The following is a 22,434-nucleotide window of genomic DNA, read 5'->3' as shown; positions in this document are numbered from 1 at the left end:
ATGTGGTGATGCTGTTTGTAGCATTAGAGGAGGAGGAGAGAGGAAACAAACCAAAATCATCAGTAATCTGCAGAGTTAGCTGTCAGCCTGTCTGGATGTATATGCATGTATTTAGCTGTGAGGCCAGAGAAAAATGTGCACGAGTGTGCAAGACGAGTCGGCAGAGAGAGGGAAGGAAGAAGCTGAAAGAAGAGTGCAAAAACACTAAACACAGAGTAAACTATGAGCAAGGACTGTGTGTCTGAGGAGCAGGGAGGGAGGAAGGAGGAGGGCAGACGGAGCATCTTCCCCTCCACTATGCTCCTCCCCTCTTCCCTTTCGGCATCTCTCCCACGCTCTGGAGCTCAGCCTTCAGCTCCCACAATCCTCCCCAGTCTTCCCAAGGTGCAGCTTGTTTTTGCTCTTCACACTCGTGTCTGTCTGTCTCTCGCGCTCTGCAGCTGAGGTGGGCGCGCGCAGAGCCTCTGACCCTCTCACCCACTCGCTCGCTCTCCCTCTTCGCTGCAGCTACAGGGGGCTATGGATGGGCTGCGTTTGCCTCCGCTCATTGAGGAGGCTTTGGACTCCACAGGTCTGTGCAGCTGTTTTGTACTCGTCTCTGTAGCTGGATGCAGCGCGGCTATTTCTAGGCTGTAGATTAGATGCGATCAGGTGAAACGATGTAACGCTTCAGTGTCGATCCGCGCTGAAGAACCAGTGTTTACTCTTAAAGTGAGGCATGGGGTGGGAGTGAGGAGGCGGAGGTTGTCAGATGGGAGGAGGAGGTGGGGAGATTATTGTGGAAGCCTGTCTTTATTAAGAGTGGAGCTGGCAGACTGAAGAGTGAGCTTTGCTGTCAGCTGTGACATCTGTGGACATTTGATGGAAGCTTCACGCTGCCAGGTAATTGATAGCAGGCAGCCAGAGGAAATAATGTAGTCGTTACTGCGACTGCATGTGCTATTTTAGGGCTGACTCACAACTGATGCAATGTGGAGTGGTGTAATTCTGCAAAGGCTGCAATTTTTTATTTATTTATTTATTTATTTATTTGCTGTAATGGTTTTGATTGTTGCACAGCGTTCTGAACTCTTCTAGAAGTGTTTGTGCTGCTGTTGCATCTGGTTTGCTTTTTGGTAACACTGGACTCTGAGCTCAAGCAAGACTTTATTTTAATTTTTTTATTTTAAACTCCAGTGCTGTTTATTTTGTGCATTTTTGAATTTCAGGCAGGAATGTGTGGAATGTGTTTTTGACTCTGGTCCTGAGTATGTGTTTATCTTTCTGTCTTTGTCACAAAATTGTGGATAGATATTTACATTTCTCCTAGATTTAGTGCATATTGCTACACTGTTTATTGTGATATGCTTGTGCACTAGGTATTTTTCCTCTAAAAATCAGACAGATGAAGACTAGAATTCAGATTTTTGAAATTTCTTTTGCATCCGTTGGTCTGTTTGTATGGATACATTCTCATTTGCAGTAGGTGCATGGTGAACACTTGGAACTTACACCATAGGTACCCTCTACGCAGGAGACAAACGTTGAGCAATGTATATTAATGAGGATGAAGTGATTTCTTTGGTGAATTACATTATTCATAAAAACTACACTGTAAACACATGATACTATACACGTTAAGTTGCCGATGTAGAAATTATTACATTTTCGGGTTGTTTGGCACAGATATTTACATATTAAAGGGAATGCAGTGACCCCACCCCCTTTTTTTGTTTGAACATGATAAATTCTACAAGAAGAGCCTTTATTGTCATTATACATTCATACAATGAAATCTGTCCTGTGCATTTAACCCATCCTAATTATAGTTGGACACAATCCAACCACTAGGAGCAGTGGGCAGCCACAGTCCGGCGCCCAGGGACCAACTCCAGATGTAGAGACGCTGCCGTGGTCAGGGGCAGAGAAAGGAGCAGACCCTAAATAAGCATGTTTTGATTATGGGAGAAACCGGCGTTTCTAGAGGAAACCCACGCAGACACGGGGAGAACATAGAAACTTCACACATAAAGGGTGAGAAGCGACCCCACAACCTTCTTGCTGTGAGGCACCACTGCTAACCACTAAGCTACCGTGCCACCAACCAATACATGATGGACACTTGATACTTTCACTATAGGCATTTCCTGGGGAATAGGTCAGCTGGTCATAATTTAGGGTTGTTTGATGCATATATTTACATGTTATTAAGGGTGATGTGTATTTCTCCCCTAGTGAATATGATAACATTTGAGAAGTTTTGAGCCTGACCCAGAAAAAGTAGGGCATGGTTCTCCTTCTTTGCAATGCTGATTAATGTTGGTTTCTCAGAATGCAAAAGATGGGCAACCACACTCTTCTTTTACTGGGTCAGAATATATAACCAGTTCATAGGTGATATATATATATATATATATATATATATATATATATATATATATATATATTATTATATATTCGAGTTGTTTGATGCACATATTTGCATATTAATGAGGATTAAGTATCAGCTGTTTTGTAAACATGATAACATGTTATAGCTTTGACAATGGCACTGTAGGTAGTTCTTGGTTAGAAAGTACGCTGGTTCCATTTTGGGTTGTTTGGTGCATATATTTGCATATTAATGTTGCAGTTTCTTACAGCCATTACTCAAGAATGCTTAATAATGTATATTTTAAATTTAGAATTTATTTACAGTATATTGCGGTGAATGATGTAGGGACGATGTAGAGCTGGCGTGCCTAACCAGCTGATCACGATCGACTGGTCGATCACGGGCTGAGTTCCAATCAATCGTATGAAAAAATTCTGGACTCATCATGCTGCTATAACTGATTGATGCAGAAGGTGGCAACAATGCACCAATAAGGATGCCGGCTGCCGTTAAACACCATAAAAGAAGAGGAGTGAGGAAATGCTGCATTGGTGGAAGTTTTGCCAACTTAGATACGTTGTCGCTAAAGAGACTATTCAGACCACTCCAGTATTTCTTTTCAAAAACGCGACTTTTCCTGGTGTTATTGGAGGCTCTGATGTGAAAGCATGTATTTATCCTCAATGAGCAGTCCAAAAGCAGTCACAGGAGACCGCTCACCTCCTCCACTTGCACGGAAAAGGAGGCACACAGCCAGCAGTGAGTTACTCAGTTTCATTGGCTGAGAGCGCTTTGTACTGAGCGCTGAGTACTGATTGGCTCACACAGATGCAAGGCAGGCAGGTTCCCGCCTCTGTCCTGAGATACCCGCCTTTGCAATTGTGCATGTTTATTTTTCGCCGCATAATATTATGTTCATAAATTGGTTTTGTCCAAGTGTTTTTTTTCCACTGGTACGCAAATTAAGGCAGAACAGCAACATAATAAATAAATGTCCCAACTGCCTGTGTGTCACGTCAATTTGGGGCAGATTTTTTCGTTGTCAAAAATTCATCACTGCACTAAACACCAGGCTAAACAAAACTAAAGTAAAAAAAAAAAAAAAAAAAAAAAAAAAACAAACATAAGAAAAAAAGTAACTTCACTAGAGTGTCTCTTTTGGCTTACTTTTGTCCATTCAAAGTCCAAGAATCAACAGAAGAAAGTTCATTTGTATTTCTAAACATATGTAGGGTGGTTTTTACTCACTTTTTGTCTCTCCCACAATGTTATTCCTCTCCTACAACGTCAAGAACATTTGCATGCACATACAGATACAGATTCTTTATTGTCATTGTAACCAGTACAATGAAAGTTAAGGTGCAGCCTTACAGTGCAAATATAAACCTGAGGAAACCACACGTAGACGTTAAAGGTCTGGAGAAGAAAAGAAAAATTAACATCAAATTTAACTGAATGAAAGAGGTATGTCCAGAGTGCAAAAAAAGTCCTAGGCCTACTTGTGCTTATTCTTTAACACTGTGCACATTTACTTCAATAATGTATTATTATTGTTAAAACTATCTTTGTGCCAGAAAATTGTGTTGTTATATTGGTTTGTCGAACAAATTTCTAACGCGATTGAAAATAAGCAATATACTGTAGCTGTTTTATTTTATTTATTTTTTTTTGATTTACAGAAAGCATTTTATACTATAGATCATACCTTGCTACTGGACAAATTACAGAAGTATGGTATCAGGGGATTGGCACATGACTGGATAGCGAGCTACTTAGACAGTAGGTATCAGTGTGTCCACTTTGGTGGGACCAATTCTGAGTTTTTGAAGATTACTTGTGGGGTGCCCCAGGGTTCAGTCCTTGGGCCAGTGTTGTTCCTTTTGTATATTAATGATATATGTTTGGTTTCTAAGTACGTAAGTTGTATTTATTTGCGGATGATATGACTGTGTTTTGTAGTGGGGATCATTTGGGACAGCTCCTGGACAAGATGGAGAACGAATTACATAAATTTAAAAAATGATTTGATTTAAATAAATTATTGCTCCATTTTGGTAACACTAAGTGTATCATATTTGGGAATAAGTCCAGGAATTTAAGCAAAAAACTATTATTATATGATATTGAAATTGAAATTGTAACAGATGCAAAATTTCTTGGTGTTCATATTGATGATACATTAAGCTGGAAAACACATATTAACTACACTCAACAAAAATATAAATGCAACACTTTTGGTTTTGCTCCCAATTTGTGGACAGTCTAAGGCACACCTGTGCACTAATCATGGTGTCTAATCAGCATCTTGGTATGGCACACCTGTGAGGTAGGATGGATTATCTCAGCAAAGAAGAAGTGCTCACTATCACAGAATTAGACTGGTTTGTGAACAATATTTGAGGGAAATGGTGATATTGTGTATGTGGAAAAAGTTTTAGATCTTTGAGTTCATCTCATACAAAATGGGAGCAAAACCAAAAGTGTTGCATTTATATTTTTGTTGAGTATATATATATATATATATACAGTGAGGAAAATAAGTATTGAACACCCTGCAATTTTGCAAGTTCTCCCACTTAGAAATCATGGAGGGGTCTGAAATTTTCATCTTAGGTGCATGTCCACTGTGAGAGACATAATCTAAAAAAAAAAAAAAAAAAAAATCCGTAAATCACAATGTATGATTTTTTAATAATTTATTTGTATGTTACTGCTGCAAATAAGTATTTGAACACCTGTCAAAATCAGTGTTAATTCTGTCTATTCTGGTCTCATCTGACCACATGACCTTCTTCCATGCCTCCTCGGGATCATCCAGATGGTCACTGGTGAACTTCAAATGGGCCTGGACATGTGCTGGCTTGAGCAGGGAGACCTTGCTGCCCTGCAGGATTTTAAACTATGACAGCATCATGTGTTACTAATGTAATCTTTGTGACTGTGGTCTCAGCTTTCTTCAGGTCATTGACCAGGTCCTCCTGTGTAGTTCTGAGCTTTCTCAGAATCATCCTTACCCCACAAAGTGAGATCTTGCATGGAATCCCAGGCCGAGGGAGATTGACAGTCATCTTGTGTTTCTTCCACTTTCTAATAAATAATCATAACAGTTGTTGTCTTCTACCAAGCTGCTTGCCTGTTGTCCTGTAGTCCATCCCAGCCTTGTGCAGGTCTACAGTTTTGTCCCTGGTGTCGTTAGACAGCTCTTTGGTCTTGGCTATGGTGGACAGTTTGGAGTGTGATTGATTGATTGTGTGAACAGGTGTCTTTCATACAGGTAACAAGTTCAAACAGGTGCAGTTAATACAGGTAAAGAGTGCAGAATAAGAGGGCTTCTTAAAGAAAAATGAACAGGTCTGTGTGAGCCAGAATTCTTGCTGGTTGGTACGGGGGTCAAATACTTATTTGCAGCAGTAATAAACAAATAAATTATTTAAAAAATCATACATTATGATTTACAGATTTTTCTTTTTAGATTATGTCTCTCACAGTGGACATGCACCTAAGATGAAAATTTCAGACCCCTCCATGCTTTCTAAGTGGGAGAACTTGCAAAACCGTAGGGTGTTCAAATACTTATTTTCCTCACTGTATATACATCCATCCATCCATCCATTTTCTTCCGCTTTATCTGGAGTCGGGTCGCGGGGGCAGCAGCTCAAGCAAAGCTGCCCAGACCTCCCGATCCACACACACCTCCCCCAGCTCCTCCGGGGGAACCCCAAGGCGTTCCCAAGCCAGCCGAGAGATGTAGTCCCTTCAGCGTGTCCTGGGTCTTCCCCGGGGCCTCCTCCCAATGGGACGTGCCTAGAACACCTCTCCAGCGAGGCGTCCATGGGGCATCCGGAAAAGATGCCCGAGCCACCTGAACTGACTCCTTTCGACGTGGAGGAGCAGCGGCTCGACTCCGAGCTCCTCCCGAGTGACCGAGCTCCTCACCCTATCTCTAAGGGAACGCCCAGCCACCCTGCGGAGGAAACTCATCTCGGCCGCTTGTACTCGCGATCTCGTTCTTTCGGTCATGAGCCAAATCTCATGACCATAGGTGAGGATCGAACGTAGATCGATCGGTAAATCGAGAGCCTTGCCCCCCTACTCAGCTCTCTCTTCACCACGACGGTCCGATACAGCGACTGCATCACTGCAGATGCTGCACCGATCCGTCTATCGAGCTCACTCTCCATCAGTCCCTCACTCGTGAACAAGACCCCGAGATACTTAAACTCCTCCACTTGAGGCAAGGACACTCCACCAATTTGAAGAGGGCAAAGCACCTTTTTCCGGTCAAGAACCATGGCCTCGGATTTGGAGGTGCTCATTTTCATCCCAGACGCTTCACACTCGGCTGCAAACCGCCCCAGTGCACGCTGAAGGTCCTGATTTGACAAAGCCAACAGAACCACATCGTCCGCAAACAGCAGAGACGAGATTCTGTGGTTCCCAAACCAGACCCGCTCTACACCCTGGCTGCGCCTAGAAATTCTGTCCATAAAAATAATGAACAGAACCGGTGACAAAGGGCAGCCCTGGCGGAGGCCAACGTGCACTGGAAACAGGTTTGACTTACTACCGGCAATGCGAACCAAGCTCTTGCTGCAGTCGTACAGGGACCGGATAGCCCTTAGCAAAGGACCCCGGACCCCGTACTTCCGGAGCACTCCCCACAGGGTGCCCCAAGGGACACGGTCGAATGCCTTCTCCAGATCCACAAAACACATGTGGACTGGTTGGGTGAACTCCCATGAAACCTCGAGCACCCGATGGAGCGTGTAGAGCTGGTCCAGTGTACCAGGACGAAAACCACACTGCTCCTCCTGAATCCGAGTTTCGACCATCGGTCGAATTCTCCTCTCCAGTACTCTGGAATAGACCTTCCCGGGGAGGCTGAGGAGTGTGATTCCCCTATAGTTGGAACACACCCTCCGGTCCCCCTTCTTAAACAGAGGGACCACCACCCCGGTCTGCCAATCCAGAGGCAGTGTCTCCGATCGCCACACGATGTTGCAGAGGCGTGTCAGCCAAGAGAGTCCCACAACATCCAGAGACTTAAGGTACTCAGGACGGATTTCATCCACCCCAGAAGCCTTGCCACTGAGGAGCTTTCTAACCACCTCGTGACTTCGGCCTGGGTAATGGATGAGTCCGCCTCTGAGTCCCCAGTCTCTGCTTCCTCTTCGGAAGACGTGACGATGGGATTGAGGAGATCCTCGAAGTACTCCTTCCACCGCCCGACAACATCCCCAGTCAGGGTCAACAGCTCCCCACCTGCACCGTAAACAGTGCTGGTGGAGAGCTGCTTCCACCTCCTGAGGCGTCAGACGGCTTGCCAGAATCTCTTCGAGGCCGACCGATAGTCCTCCTCCATGGCCTCTCCGAACTCCTCCCAGACTCGAGTTTTTGCCTCTGCAACCGCACGGGCTGCGGCACGCTTGGCCTGCCGGTACCTGTCAGCTGCCTCTGGGGTCCCACCTACCAACAAAGATAAGTAGGACTCCTTCTTCAGCTTGATGGCATCCCTTACTTCCGGTGTCCACCACCGGGTTCAGGGACTGCCGCCGCGACAGGCACCAGAGACCTTGTGACCACAGCTACGAGCAGCCGCATCGACAATGGAGGTGGAGAACATGGTCCACTTGGACTCCATGTCTCCAACCTCCCCTGGGATCTGGGAGAAGCTCTCCCGGAGGTGGGAGTTGAAGACCTCGCTGACAGAGGGTTCTGCCAGTCATTCCCAGCAGACCCTCACGATATGTTTGGGCCTGCCAGGTCTGACTGGCTTCCTCCTCTCCCAACGGATCCAACTCACCACCAGGTGGTGATCGGTCGACAGCTCAGCCCCTCTCTTCACTCAGTGTCCGAGACACGTGGCCGAAGGTCAGATGATACGACTACAAAGTCGATCGACCTCCGGCTCAGGGTGTCCTGGTGCCACGTGCACTTATGGACACCCTTGTGCTTGAACATGGTGTTCATGATGGACAAACTGTGACTAGCACAGAAGTCCAACAACTGATCACCACTCAACTTCAGATCGGGGAGGCTGTGCTTCCCGATCACCCCCCTCCAGGTCTCACTGTCGCCGCCCATGTGGGCGTTGAAATCCCCCAGGAGAACAATAGAGTCCCCAGTCGGAGCGCTATCTAGGGGACTCCAGGAAGGTCGGGTACTCTGCATTGCTGCTCGGCCCGACAACGATGAGAGACCTGTCCCCGACCCGAAGGCGTAGGGATGCGACCCTCTCGTTCACCGGAGTGAACTCCAACACATGACGACTGAGCTGGGGAGCAATAAGCAATGCGACTCCAGCTCTCCGCCTCTCCCCGTGGGCAACGCCAGAAAAATGAAGCGTCCAGCCCCTCTCCAGGAGTTGGGTACCAGAGCCCAAGCTGTGCTTGGAGGTGAGCCCGACTATCTCTAGTCGGTATCTCTCAACCTCCCGTACAAGCTCAGGCTCCTTCCCCCCCAGCGAGGTGACATTCCACGTCCCAACAGCCAGGGGCTGTGAGCATGGACCGGGCCGCCGGGCCACCCGCCCTCGACCGCCATCCAATCCTCTCTGCACCCGACCCCCATGGCCCCCTCTGCAGGTGGTGAACCCACAGGAGGGATATATGTATATACATAAACAAATGTATATACATTCTTTATTTTTAATGGTATAAGGGGAGGGTGCTTATAAGCCTTGCTTCTGCCTTCACCCTTTTGGCCACACGGGTTCTTTGTACATTGTTTCTTTTATGTTTTGTTATTTCCTTTGTTGTTGCTCAGCTGGGTGCCGGATAAATAAATTCATTCATTCATTCATGCAATAAATTGTGGCTATTCTATGGCTTTTGATGTGGCTTGGTAGATCTCAATACACTTTCAACTTTATAAGTAGATCTCAGTTCAAAAAATGTTGGGCACCCCTGATCTAGAATGCATATAAATGATCTAATTAACATGCTGAGTTCTCAAAATCACTGTGTCATTTTTACATTATTATGTTAAACCTGGCAGTTGAGGGCTAATTTTAACATTTTTGTGGCTCCTATCTCCAGTGATATGTGTAATGGTAAAATTCAGCTGGAATTATTGGTCAGTTGTGCTTTTTGAGCTGCTGCAGGTTACTGATTGACTGTGGTGGTCTGCAGTGTTGCTGAAAGAGGAGCTTAGAGGATGTTTACTGGCAAGAACGGGGTCAGTTAGACTCACAGGTCAGGAGCACTTTGATCAGCATCCCTGATGGATCTTCCTCTTCCTGTGCCAAACTGTCGTACAACTCATCTCCAATATTTCACAAACATTTTATTGACAGAATTTCCCCTCGAGCTCCTTTGCAATATTTAGCTGCAGAATTAATAATCTACATTCACTGTCCAGTTTCCATTATTGCATTTATTATCTTCAGCCTGAATACTAACAATCAAAACATGGATATGATCTCTGGAGAAATTTCTCCATCTGAACAAGCTTGTTCCTGTTATATTATCTCCAGGGACCTCTTTTCTTTCATCACATCCTGAGGCTTCTTTTTGAAGACAGGCGCTTAGAGTCTGTTGATGGCAAGTGTCTGACTTAATCCTGATTGAATGATCATAATAAGGAAAGGCAGTGCTGTCCTGATCAAGATGTTTTTAAGAATTTAATGTTGAGTATCTGCCAACACATAGCCCCAATCCAGTAACTGTATTTTGTTAGATACTGCACTTGAACATGGCACACTGCAGGTACATTGAAGTCAGTCTAGTGTACGTATATGCTTGAAAACTGAACAGAGTACATTAAGAAAAACTACCTGCAATCCAGGTTCTCAAAGTTTTTATTTTATTTTTTCAACAAAACAACAAATTAAATAAATAGAATTTTTTATATGGCTTTTTGTCAGTTTCACTTAGTCTAACACTGTTTTAGCATTCAAAGAAAAGGGGGATAAGATGATTACAAAGCTATCTCACACCAGTTTATGATGGCATCACAAAAAGTGATTTAAACTATTAGTTCATGATACCATCATGAAGTTTTGTGATGGTTATGGCTATGGTTAGGGTTATTTTTAGGGTTAAACATAGTAAAGTAATCTTGACCGCATCATGAAAATATGACGCATTTTGTAACGATCTCACATTAGGAAAAACGTGTGGAACTGGGCTGGATGATTAGTGATGTTTTAATACTAACTACTAGGTGTTAGTAATCATAGTTAAAGGTGTTGTAAGACCATAGATTGTCTATATACTGGATATGGGTGATGCCCCCATAGGTTTCCTGAAGAACTGGTTTGAAGCTCAAATGGGATGGATCCAAATGTCACCTTCGTGCCCGTCCCTGACTCCGTCTAAGACTCAGTAAACTCATAAAAAGCAGTGGAGCCTGGGCAAAACGAGTATGACCTGGCCTGGGTGGGACTAACAAACCTGAACACCCCTCCAGTCTTGATGCTACCAAAGCTAATGCTAACAGGCTAACCTTTGTTCTTGTGTTTGACAAACATATTTTTGCAGAGTGGATAGTAGTTCTTATTGGGGGTGGTATGAAGTGTGAGTGTGGGTATGAAGAGATTATGAATGGGATACTGACTCAGTAAAATTGAAGATAACCTCACAGAGCCTTCAATCCCTGCTAATTAGCAATAAGGGTGCTACTATAGAAAAAAAAAAATACTAAAATTTTGCACAGACTTCTTTGATGGTCCATTAGCAAAATAAACACACAACAAGTTATATTAACTCAGATATTTTTAATAAAATGCTCAGAAGTGGTAAAGTTCATAGCACGTGTCAGCAACTGTTAGCTGCCTGTGATAGCGGGCCCTGGACTGGGCTCACTGCCACTAAGCTGTTATTTAAACCAACTATGCCTGTAGTTTTACATAACATTAGGGCTTAAAATGATAACGTAAAAAAATCCCCTACGTACACTTGTCATGAAGGGGAAAAGTCGCTACAGAGACCAAAATTATTTTTTGTACCATGTTGGAAACATGTTTACCTGTGCTGTAAAATTGGGGATTTTAAGATGAGTGTCTGTGGGGAGTAGATTGCTTTTGAAGCCAGCCTCAAGTGGCTATTCAGGGAACTGCAAGATTTAGCACTTCTGCATTGGTTTAATTTTTCATAACTGGAGGAACAGGCTTGGGTAAGACAGACGAGAACAGAGTAGTTCACTCTCTTGTCAAAATATGCTTTGATTGGACCTGATACAGATCTGTGTTTTTGGATTTTATTTGTTTGCTTTTTTACTTTTTAACTTTGGGTGTAATTCACTAGAAGATAGAAAACAATCTATTGCCACACCAATCAATGAGGTACACAGTTCCACTCAGAAATTTCTGCACTCACACTGGTCAACAGAGCACCATCAGAAGCCAATTTGACATTTATAAGCTGTATATTTTCTAACCGACTGGCCAGCATATTTTCCCTCCCACTTACACCAGTTATCAACCATTTTTCTGCATCCTTCTCTCTCCTTTCCCACTCAATTTCTCCCCCACTTACAGCTCTCTCCAGCACCCACCCACCCACCCACCCACCCACACACACACACACACACACACACACACACACACACACGCTCTCATTCAAGTGCCTGCATGAGCACATAAACCTTTTCACCTGCCGGTGTTTCAGCCCGTGGAGCATTTTTCCAGCGGCGATGTTCTGGAGGAGCCATGGAGGCCATACTTTCTGAAATTCAGTGTCTTTTTTTAAAGCACAATATGTTTAGTTTAAAGTTTAAACTAACTCTTACACCTTGAAGAATTTGATGAAGAGTTTTCATTAGTGGCACCTTGGCACAACTCCTGTCTGTCACGCTGAGAGGTCGGCATGCCTCATGGCATAGGTCAGCACAACTCGCTAACGGAGAGTTAAACTTGTCCTAGTTTTGAGCATGTTCAAAATTTATGGCAGCTCAACTGGACTTCTGTCCACCTAAGCTGCCTTGCACTTGGCACAAAGTGGACCCAGGGTCCAAATGTCATAGTAATAATTGGGTCCCCCGTCCCCTGCTCAGCATTCTTAATATATTTGTCAGTTGTCAATTACCCATTTTTGTTGTTAGCTAATGCTAGCTTACCCTAACCATAACCATGACCATAACCCTAAAGCTGCTTTTTTAATATTCCATTTTAGAATTCATTCAATGTCTATACCTGCTTACTCCAATCAAGGGTCTCGGGTGGGGTTGGAGCACATCCCAGTAGTGCCTTAATTGAGAGAGTGGCCGCAACTCAGAACATGGCGCCATTTTCTGAGCCTGGTTCTGCTGGAGGTTTCTTCCTGTTAAAAGGGAGTTTTTCCTTCCCACTGTAGCCAAGTGCTTGCTCACAGGGGGTCATTTTGACCGTTGGGGTTTTACATAATTATTGTATGGCCTTGCCTTACAATATAAAGCGCCTTGGGGCACTGTTTGTTGTGATTTGGCGCTATATAAAAAAATTGATTGATTGATTGATTGATTTTGTTTCCAACTGTGCTGAACTGAATGAACCATTTATGTTTTCAACATTTTTTAAAATCAATCAATCAATCAACTTTTTTCTTGTATAGCGCCAAATCACAACAAACAGTTGCCCCAAGGCGCTCCACATTGCAAGGCAAGGCCATACAATAATTATGAAACACAGTCTACGTCTAAAGCAACATAACCAAGGGATGGTCCAGGGTCACCCGATCCAGCCCTAACTATAAGCCTTAGCGAAAAGGAAAGTTTTAAGCCTAATCTTAAAAGTAGAGAGGGTATCTGTCTCCCTGATCTGAATTGGGAGCTGGTTCCACAGGAGAGGAGCCTGAAAGCTGAAGGCTCTGCCTCCCATTCTACTCTTACAAACCCTAGGAACTACAAGTAAGCCCGCAGTCTGAGAGCGAAGCGCTCTAATGGGGTAATATGGTACTACGAGGTCCCTAAGATAAGATGGGACCTGATTATTCAAAACCTTATAAGTAAGAAGAAGAATTTTAAATTCTATTCTAGCATTAACAGGAAGCCAATGAAGGGAGGCCAACACGGGTGAGATATGCTCTCTCCTGCTAGTCCCCGTCAGTACTCTAGCTGCAGCATTCTGAACCAACTGAAGGCTTTTTAGGGAACTTTTAGGACAACCTGATAATAATGAATTACAATAGTCCAGCATAGAGGAAATAAATGCATGAATTAGTTTTTCAGCATCACTCTGAGACAAGACCTTTCTGATTTTAGAGATATTGCGTAAATGCAAAAAGGCAGTCCTACATATTTGTTTAATATGCGCTTTGAATGACATATCCTGATCAAAAATAACTCCAAGATTTCTCACAGTATTACTAGAGATCAGGGAAATGCCATCCAGAGTAACGATCTGGTTAGACACCATGCTTCTAAGATTTGTGGGGCCAAGTACAATAACTTCAGTTTTATCTGAGTTTAAAAGCAGGAAATTAGAGGTCATCCATGTCTTTATGTCTGTAAGACAATCCTGCAGTTTAGCTAATTGGTGCGTATCCTCTGGCTTCATGGATAGATAAAGCTGGGTATCATCTGCGTAACAATGAAAATTTAAGCAATACCGTCTAATAATACTGCCCAAGGGAAGCATGTATAAAGTGAATAAAATTGGTCCTAGCACAGAACCTTGTGGAACTCCATAATTAACTTTAGTCTGTGAAGATTCCCCATTTACATGAACAAACTGTAATCTATTAGACAAATATGATTCAAACCACCGCAGCGCAATGCCTTTAATACCTATGACATGCTCTAATCTCTGTAATAAAATTTTATGGTCAACAGTATCAAAAGCAGCACTGAGGTCCAACAGAACAAGCACAGAGATAAGTCCACTGTCCGAAGCCATAAGAAGATCATTTGTAACCTTCACTAATGCTGTTTCTGTACTATGATGAATTCTAAAACCTGACTGAAACTCTTCAAATAGACCATTCCTCTGCAGGTGATCAGTTAGCTGTTTTACAACTACCCTCTCAAGAATCTTTGAGAGAAAAGGAAGGTTGGAGATTGGCCTATAATTAGCTAAGATAGCTGGGTCAAGTGATGGCTTTTTAAGTAATGGTTTAATTACTGCCACCTTAAAGGCCTGTGGTACATAACCAACTAACAAAGATAGATTGATCATATTTAAGATTGAAGCATTAAATAATGGTAGGACTTCCTTGAGCAGCCTGGCAGGAATGGGGTCTAATAAGCATGTTGATGGTTTGGATGAAGTAACTAATGAAAATAACTCAGACAGAACAATCGGAGAGAAAGAGTCTAACCAAATACCGGCATCACTGAAAGCAGCCAAAGATAACGATACATCTTTGGGATGGTTATGAGTAATTTTTTCTCTAATAGTCAAAATTTTGTTAGCAAAGAAAGTCATGAAGTCATTACTAGTTAAAGTTAATGGAATACTCAGCTCAATAGAGCTCTGACTCTTTGTCAGCCTGGCTACAGTGCTGAAAAGAAACCTGGGGTTGTTCTTATTTTCTTCAATTAGTGATGAGTAGAAAGATGTCCTAGCTTCACGAAGGGCTTTCTTATAGAGCAACAAACTCTTTTTCCAGGCTAAGTGAAGATCTTCTAATTAGTGAGACGCCATTTCCTCTCCAACTTACGGGTTATCAGCTTTAAGCTACGAGTTTGTGAGTTATACCACGGAGTCAGACACTTCTGATTTAAAGCTCTCTTTTTCAGAGGAGCTACAGCATCCAAAGTTGTCTTCAATGAGGATGTAAAACTATTGACAAGATACTCTAACTCCCTTACAGAGTTTAGGTAGCTACTCTGCTCTGTGTTGGTATATGACATTAGAGAACATAAAGAAGGAATCATATCCTTAAACCTAGTTACAGCGCTTTCTGAAAGACTTCTAGTGTAATGAAACTTATTCCCCACTGCAGGGTAGTCCATCAGGGTAAATGTAAATGTTATTAAAAAATGATCAGACAAAAGGGAGTTTCAGGGAATACTGTTAAGTCTTCTATTTCCATACCATAAGTCAGAACAAGATCTAAAATATGATTAAAGTGGTGGGTGGACTCATTTACTTTTTGAGCAAAGCCGATAGAGTCTAATAATAGATTAAATGCAGTGTTGAGGCTGTCATTCTCAGCATCTGTGTGGATGTTAAAATCGCCCACTATAATTATCTTATCTGAGCTAAGCACTAAGTCAGACAAAAGGTCTGAAAATTCACAGAGAAACTCACAGTAACGACCAGGTGGACGATAGATAATAACAAATAAAACTGGTTTTTGGGACTTCCAATTTGGATGGACAAGACTAAGAGACAAGCTTTCAAATGAATTAAAGCTCTGTCTAGGTTTTGATTAATTAATAAGCTGGAATGGAAGATTGCTGCTAATCCTCCGCCCCGGCCCGTGCTACGAGCATTCTGACAGTTAGTGTGACTCGGGGGTGTTGACTCATTTAAACTAACATATTCATCCTGCTGTAACCAAGTTTCTGTTAGGCAGAATAAATCAATACGTTGATCAATTATTATATCATTTACCAACAGGGACTTAGAAGAAAGAGACCTAATGTTTAATAGACCACATTTAACTGTTTTAGTCTGTGGTGCAATTGAAGGTGCTATATTATTTCTTCTTTTTGAATTTTTATGCATAAATAGATTTTTGCTAGTTATTGGTGGTCTGGGAGCAGGCACCGTCTCTACGGGGATGGGGTAATAGGGGGATGGCAGGGGGAGAGAAGCTGCAGAGAGGTGTATAAGACCACAGCTCTGCCTCCTGGTCCCAACGCTAGACAGTCACAGTTTGGAGGATCCCAAAAAATTGGCCAGATAAAATCATTTAACCACATACAGCAACACATCCAGGTACAGGTGCTATCAAAATAAATGTAAAAATAGTTAAGCTATCAAATTTACATACATTTCCAATTTATGATGATTTATTTATTTAATTTAAAGTCTGATTTATGCAGCTGCACAGCTATAACTCCATGTCATACAATGACATGCGTGACAGTTTTGAAGTTCTCCGTCTCTGGATTATGCTTTATTCTGGACTGTAAATCTGCAGACTTTTCTGATCCATTTTTAATCAGCATGCACACTGCAGAAACTATTAAAATATGATGGCAGACGAAGCAGTGAAAGCATAAAAGTGTCAAATCACAGCCTTTTGTGCCTGATTGAACAGGTACATGTCCAGGCTGTGGTTCAGAGTCTGTGCACAGTGTGAAAAAATAAACTGTCGGACTTTTAATCAGGGAAATGACTCCGGTCCCACTTTCCTCAAATTGGCGAGTGTCAGAGCTGAACTTTAATTTGTACCTGTGTTACTGTGCACGTCCAGACTGCTCGGGGTTTAACCCTCTGGAGTCTAGGGTATGATTGGCCATTTTTGACTACTTTTGGTTTTACCTTCATAATTTACCTTTAAAAAGTGATTACCTTGCCTTGTATGGTGTCATTTTTTTCAGCACAACCTCACCTGTGTGCATAAAAAATACTAAAATACTATAAGTCAAGATATACTAGGCCTATTAACAAAATTTGAAATTGCTATAAAGGTTGAAGTCTCCACGTTCAACACGCATTTAAAGGCAGCCAGAGTGCAGCAGATTAAGTGTTACATCCACTTAATTAGGTCATGTGACTTTTTATGCAAGGGCACATCATTTGACTCCAGAGGGTTAATGGAAATACATTGAGATTGGACGTGACATTTTATCTGATGTGAGTGAAAAATTTGTTATACAAAATCTGTTGTACAAAATCTGTTATACAAAATTATATATAGTGTTTAATACATGGAAAACAATACAAAAACATTGGGACTTTTTCTTCCAGTGACTGTGAATATCTGGTTTATACAATGATGGTTTAGGTGAGATTTACTGTACATGGGACTAAACAATAAATTTACCTCTCAAAACTTTGACGATGAAGTCGCTGCACCATCAGGCCTATAAATGCATGTATTTGTCAATCTTACTTATACTGGCCTGTTGAAAACATCTCCTGTGGATTTAATATTCATTTTATATTCATTCCTTAATGGCATGTGAATGACTCTTGTGTATTTTTTCATCACAAATGCTGAACAATATAACGATAACACTATGTGAAAACCTACATAATTGGCTCAGTACACCACAGATATTGTATAGAGTTCAACACCAGAGGGCTACTGCTTTCGACACCAGAGGGCAGGCCTCACTGGCCAGTGGCCAGGCACATGGTGCCACAGTGATTCCACAGCAGCAGCAGCAGTCACAGTATAGACATGGCCAATCAAACTGCATTGTTCCCTGATATATTTGTGTAGTTCATCCTTTCACACTCATGTTAAGGAGACTCTGAGATACTTTATTCATCTCTATCTGTGCATGTTCATGTTCTAGTGTGTTGCTTTGTGTGGACAAGCTCCAATCTTGTGGTATTGGTTTTGGAGTATAATATATTATACTTAGTAGCATTAGATTTGTGTTGTCTCTTGTCTGCTGATTCTCTTTATATACACTGTGTTAGGTTGCCAGTGTCCCTTGCCTAATCTTGAAAGTGTTAGGTAGTAAGATATATAATTGAATCTCTGTGTTCTGTAGCATTTAGGTTTGGTTGCTTTCATCACTTCAATTGTGGAGTGACTTCCTCTTGTTAGCACTTTTTCTTGTTGCATACTTCATTTTGACTGTTCTCAATACTTATTTAGGTAACAATCTCTGTAGTCTTGAATTGAAAAATGGAGGCCTTAGGCAGCATGAAATGAGATTCTTCAGTGGATAGTGATGTCTGCATCATCTGTCAAGATTGCACTAAAGAAAATCTTGTTTAGGGTAATGACAAAGGAAGGGCTACATTGCAGGATAGTGCAAGAGTCTATCACAAGCTCAGAGATATGGAGAAAACTCACAACTGAGAGGATATTGAGTTCTGTTGAGATGTCTCTAAAATGGCATAGCTCCTGTTACAGATGGTTCACCAACAAGACAAATATTAGGAGACTAGAGAAAAGGTCAATGTTACAAGACACAGAGGAACCCATTGCAGGTCCCTCCACTGGTCCAGGTGCAAGACTCAGAAGTGCCTCCAGTACTTTCAAATGGGCCCTTTACATATTATGCCAGTAGGAGAAGGCTGACAAGACTCTGCACAATGTTGAGACCTTCAAGATCAATGAAAAGATACTGAAGGCTGCAGAGTTTGATTGTGATCTGCACATTGCTGTTGCTGGTTGTGGTGATCTGATGGCAGCAGAAGCAAAATATTAGAACAGTTTTACCCACATTTGACCTTTAGAGACATGCATATCCAAGAAATGTATTTCATTTCAAACTATCATTCTTTTTACTTCATTTTGCTCATTTGCTTGCGTTGGTCAAATCAAAGATGACCGGTAACAATACCAGGCAATCACTAAATTATTATTATTATTTTGCTAATTATGAGGTGAAGGAGTAGGGATACAGCTTTCCAACAACAATAATTTAACTCAGCATATCAAAATATATAGAAATAGAAGTTTTATTTTCTCTTCCAATGCAAACACAAGCTGACTTTTGAAAAGCTTCATGAAAGGAGCGGCCATTTTGTTTTATGTAAATTAGGAGTGAAGGGGTAAAGATACAGCTTGACAGCAATACTACGTGGGCTGCCTGTAAAGTATCGGTCCTTTTTATTTTTTTTAAAAACTATATGGATTTCATTCATATGTTTTTAGGTCAGGCAAGTTTGAACCCTCGTGCGCATTCATGAGTTTTTCCACGCCTGTCGGTGACGTCATTCGCCTGTGAGCACCCCTTGGGAAGGAGTGGTCCCGCCCCCTCGTCAGAATTTCATTGTCTGGAAATGGCGGAATGAAAAGGACTTTTTTTTCCATCAGATTTTTTTCAGAAGCTGTTAGAAACTGGCACCTGGAAACCATTCGAAAAATTTATCTGGCTTTTGGTGAAAATTTTGCGGGTTTCACAGAGAATAAGGACTGTTAACTGTCACTTTAACAGTGCTGGAGGTTTCTTCCTGTTAAAAGGGAGTTTTTCCTTCCCACTGTAGCCAAGTGCTTGCTCACAGGGGGTCGTTTTGACCGTTGGGGTTTTACGTAATTATTGTATGGCTTTGCCTTACAATATAAAGCGCCTTGGGGCAACTGTTTGTTGTGATTTGGCGCTATATAAAAAATTGATTGATTGATTGATTGACTTTAAGGACCCTTTTAAGGACGCTTGGCGCGCCGCGCTCCGAGCTGCGACAACGCGGCACAAAACACCGTATCATTTCTAAATGGATAGCTCTGTGGATACGAGACGTCGTGTGCTCTTTCTCCGGTAATCACAAGAGCTGGACATCAGCCATTTTCCGGCAGATTTCACTTTTAACCAGAGATTTTGTCATGGAATGCCGCGCGGAGGCTTCGCGCATCACGACCGATTCGCTTGATGAGCGAGACAAAGAACGCCTCCATTTTGGCGTGTCAGAGGACAAGTTTGGACATGCCTATCTTGGCTTTCAATGCTTACCAGTCCAGTAAGTATCAGAGAAATTGTGGAGGGCTAGACATGTCCAAACTTGTCCACTGACACACCGAAACGGAGGTGTTCTTTGTCTCGCTCATCAAGTGATCGGTCGTGACGCGTGAAGCCTCCGCGCGGTGTTCCACGACAAAATCTCTGGTTAAAAGTGAAATCTGCCGGAAAATGGCTGATGTCCAGCTCTTGTGATTACCGGAGAAAGAGCACACGACGTCTCGTATTCACAGAGCTACCCATTTAGAAATGATACGGTGTTTTGTGCCGCGTTGTCGCAGCTCGGAGCGTGGTGCGCCAAGCATCCTTAAAGGGGTCCTTAAAGCGACAGTTAACAGTCCAAGCCTGCAAAATTTTCACCGAAAGCCAGATAAATTTTTCGAATGGTTTCCAGGTGCCAGTTTCTAACAGCTTCTGAAAAAAATCTGATGGAAAAAAAAGTCCTTTTCATTCCGCCATTTCCAGACAATAAAATTCCGACGAGGGGGCGGGACCACTCCTTCCCAAGGCGTGCTCACAGGTGAATGACGTCACCGACAGGCGTGGAAAAACTCACGCATGCGCACGAGGATTCAAACTTGCCTGACGTAAAAACATATGAATGAAATCCATATAGTTTTTAAAAAATAAAAAGGACTGATACTTTACGGACAGCCCACGTATTTGAATTCAGCTTGTCAAAACATATAGAAAGGGATGCTTAATTTGCTTTTATAGAACATATACAACCAAAATTATGGACATTTTGATGTAATTGGCAGCCATTTTGCTTTATGCAAATTAGGGGGTGAGGGGGTATAGATACAGTATGCCAATAGCAATTTTTGCACTCGGCAGGTCAAATGCATAGGAATCAGTCTGTTGTCTGCTTTTAACAGAAAATGCCTTGGGCACTTTGTACAAGCTTCTTGTCTGAAAATGGAACCTTACTATATCAGGCCAAAATCACCAGAGTATGTAAACTATTGATTCCTGGTCATTTGGTTAGTTTCTGTTGTTATTATGTTATAAAAAGAGTAAACATAGTTGTTTGACAATAAATGGCTTCACATAACCACTAACCATGAGTGGAAAAAAAGAAGTTTTGCGTTATCATTCACATTCTCTGAAAAATGGCCAAAAAATAAAAAATTCTGCCAGGGTGTGTAAACGTTTGAGCACAACTGTATACTGTCCACTGGAATGTTTGAGATAACTGTCATCACAGATATTTCTTTCACTTATGTGAAATCACTCTTGTGAGAGTCGTCAGAGACACAAGACCATTAGGTCAGGTCTGGGAGAGTGCACTGGTGTCACACCTTGCTGCATCCACCACACTATGGAATACCTTGGGTCCCTGGACGGCATCCAGGATCCTCAACAGTGCTGGATCATGGTCAGAGAAACGCACCACATGGCCACAATGCAAGTGATACTCCCCATCTTACTTTCTTTAAATAACCACTTGTTTGACACAAAGTAATTCTACCAATACCCAAGCATTCTTCAAAAATATCCAGTTGTTGCCTTAGGTTACTAGTTATATACAAGTATTACAACCACATGTTAAAACAAGAAGCACAAAACCCCTAAAGACTTGGACTTTCATTCTCCTGCAAAAGTAACGGCATCACTAAACACCACTGTGCAACAGCCATGTAACCCCATGAGCAAAAACACCAAAGAAAAGAGAAAAATTTTGAAAAAAATCACAATAAAATACTTTGGCAAGATGGTCCATAGGTCATAAAACAATTGACCAAATTTTAGTGGCCTGTTTTTTTTTTAATTCCTTTGACATTATGAGGTAGATTTTCCCTTTATTTCATTCATAAGTATTTTTGCCTTATGATGTCACAAAGACCTGATAAGGCAAAATTCTGATTGCCCTCTTCTGTCAGTTTGTGCAGGTCATAACGTGCGCACCCTCCTAATGCACCTTCTTGTCTCTGAATTGTGGCTTCAGCCTGTGAAATTCACTCCTTATATTCCTTACACACGCATAAAGAAGTCGTCCCTCGGCTCTCTAAAACTCATAAAAATTGCCGCCTAAGACAGACTTTCTCATACCGTATGCTGATCATGTCCAAATGGAAGGCTAAAGGAGAACAAAAATGTATTTTAGCACCATCATGTTGCTCCACTCTTTCTCTGCTTTGGAGCTTTGTCTACTGTATCTCCATTTTTGTTATGTGTCGGACGCAGCTCGGAGAACCGACCAGCGTTTGAAGGACCCAGTATGAAATAAGCAGAGCACGGTACAAAGGCTAACTGAATTTAATACATAACAGTGATAATATAATAACAAAAAGGTGCGGCCTGGCGTGGTGCGCTCCCAGCAGCGCTAACGGTCCGGAGCCAGAAGCTGTTTCGGACCCAAGGACCCCGCCGACACCCCCCAGGTGGCCGCAACAACCGAGTCTGTGAAAGAAGGAACCATTATGTGAGTCCACACTCTACACACAGAACACTTAAAGGTGTACAAACAGCAAACACTTCCTGGCTTGATTACTGATCAGCTTCCCAACCTGCAGGCATGGAACATCCAGTTCACAAAACTCCGCTGCAGTGGAAGCTGATACATGACTAACAAACAGCTCAATACAATAAAGTGTGAGGGACACCACATTTACTGACTGTATAACTGT

At 42.4% G+C, this 22,434-nt stretch overlaps 1 protein-coding gene across 6 annotated transcripts in view; it reads left to right on the top strand.

Annotated features, from left to right (window-relative positions):
• Positions 1-344: 344 nt before the first annotated feature.
• Positions 345-22,434, top strand: part of LOC117515652 (coiled-coil domain-containing protein 136-like) — a 72,970-nt gene continuing 50,880 nt past the window's right edge. Inside the window, exon 1 of one of the 6 annotated variants that reach the window (XM_034176301.1) lies at positions 345-571. In XM_034176301.1, the coding sequence (XP_034032192.1) occupies positions 520-571 (52 nt within the window). In that variant the 5' untranslated portion in view covers positions 345-519. Of the gene's footprint in view, positions 572-626; positions 652-723; positions 883-22,434 lie in introns of those variants that run through there. The other 5 variants (XM_034176304.1, XM_034176306.1, XM_034176300.1 and 2 more) reach the window with 5 other exon arrangements.

Source organism: Thalassophryne amazonica, chromosome 8 (assembly GCF_902500255.1).
Source record: "Thalassophryne amazonica chromosome 8, fThaAma1.1, whole genome shotgun sequence".
In the NCBI taxonomy this organism is placed as follows: domain Eukaryota; kingdom Metazoa; phylum Chordata; class Actinopteri; order Batrachoidiformes; family Batrachoididae; genus Thalassophryne; species Thalassophryne amazonica.
Note: the sequence above shows the minus strand (reverse complement) of the source record. Positions and strands in the feature narration are given on the sequence as shown.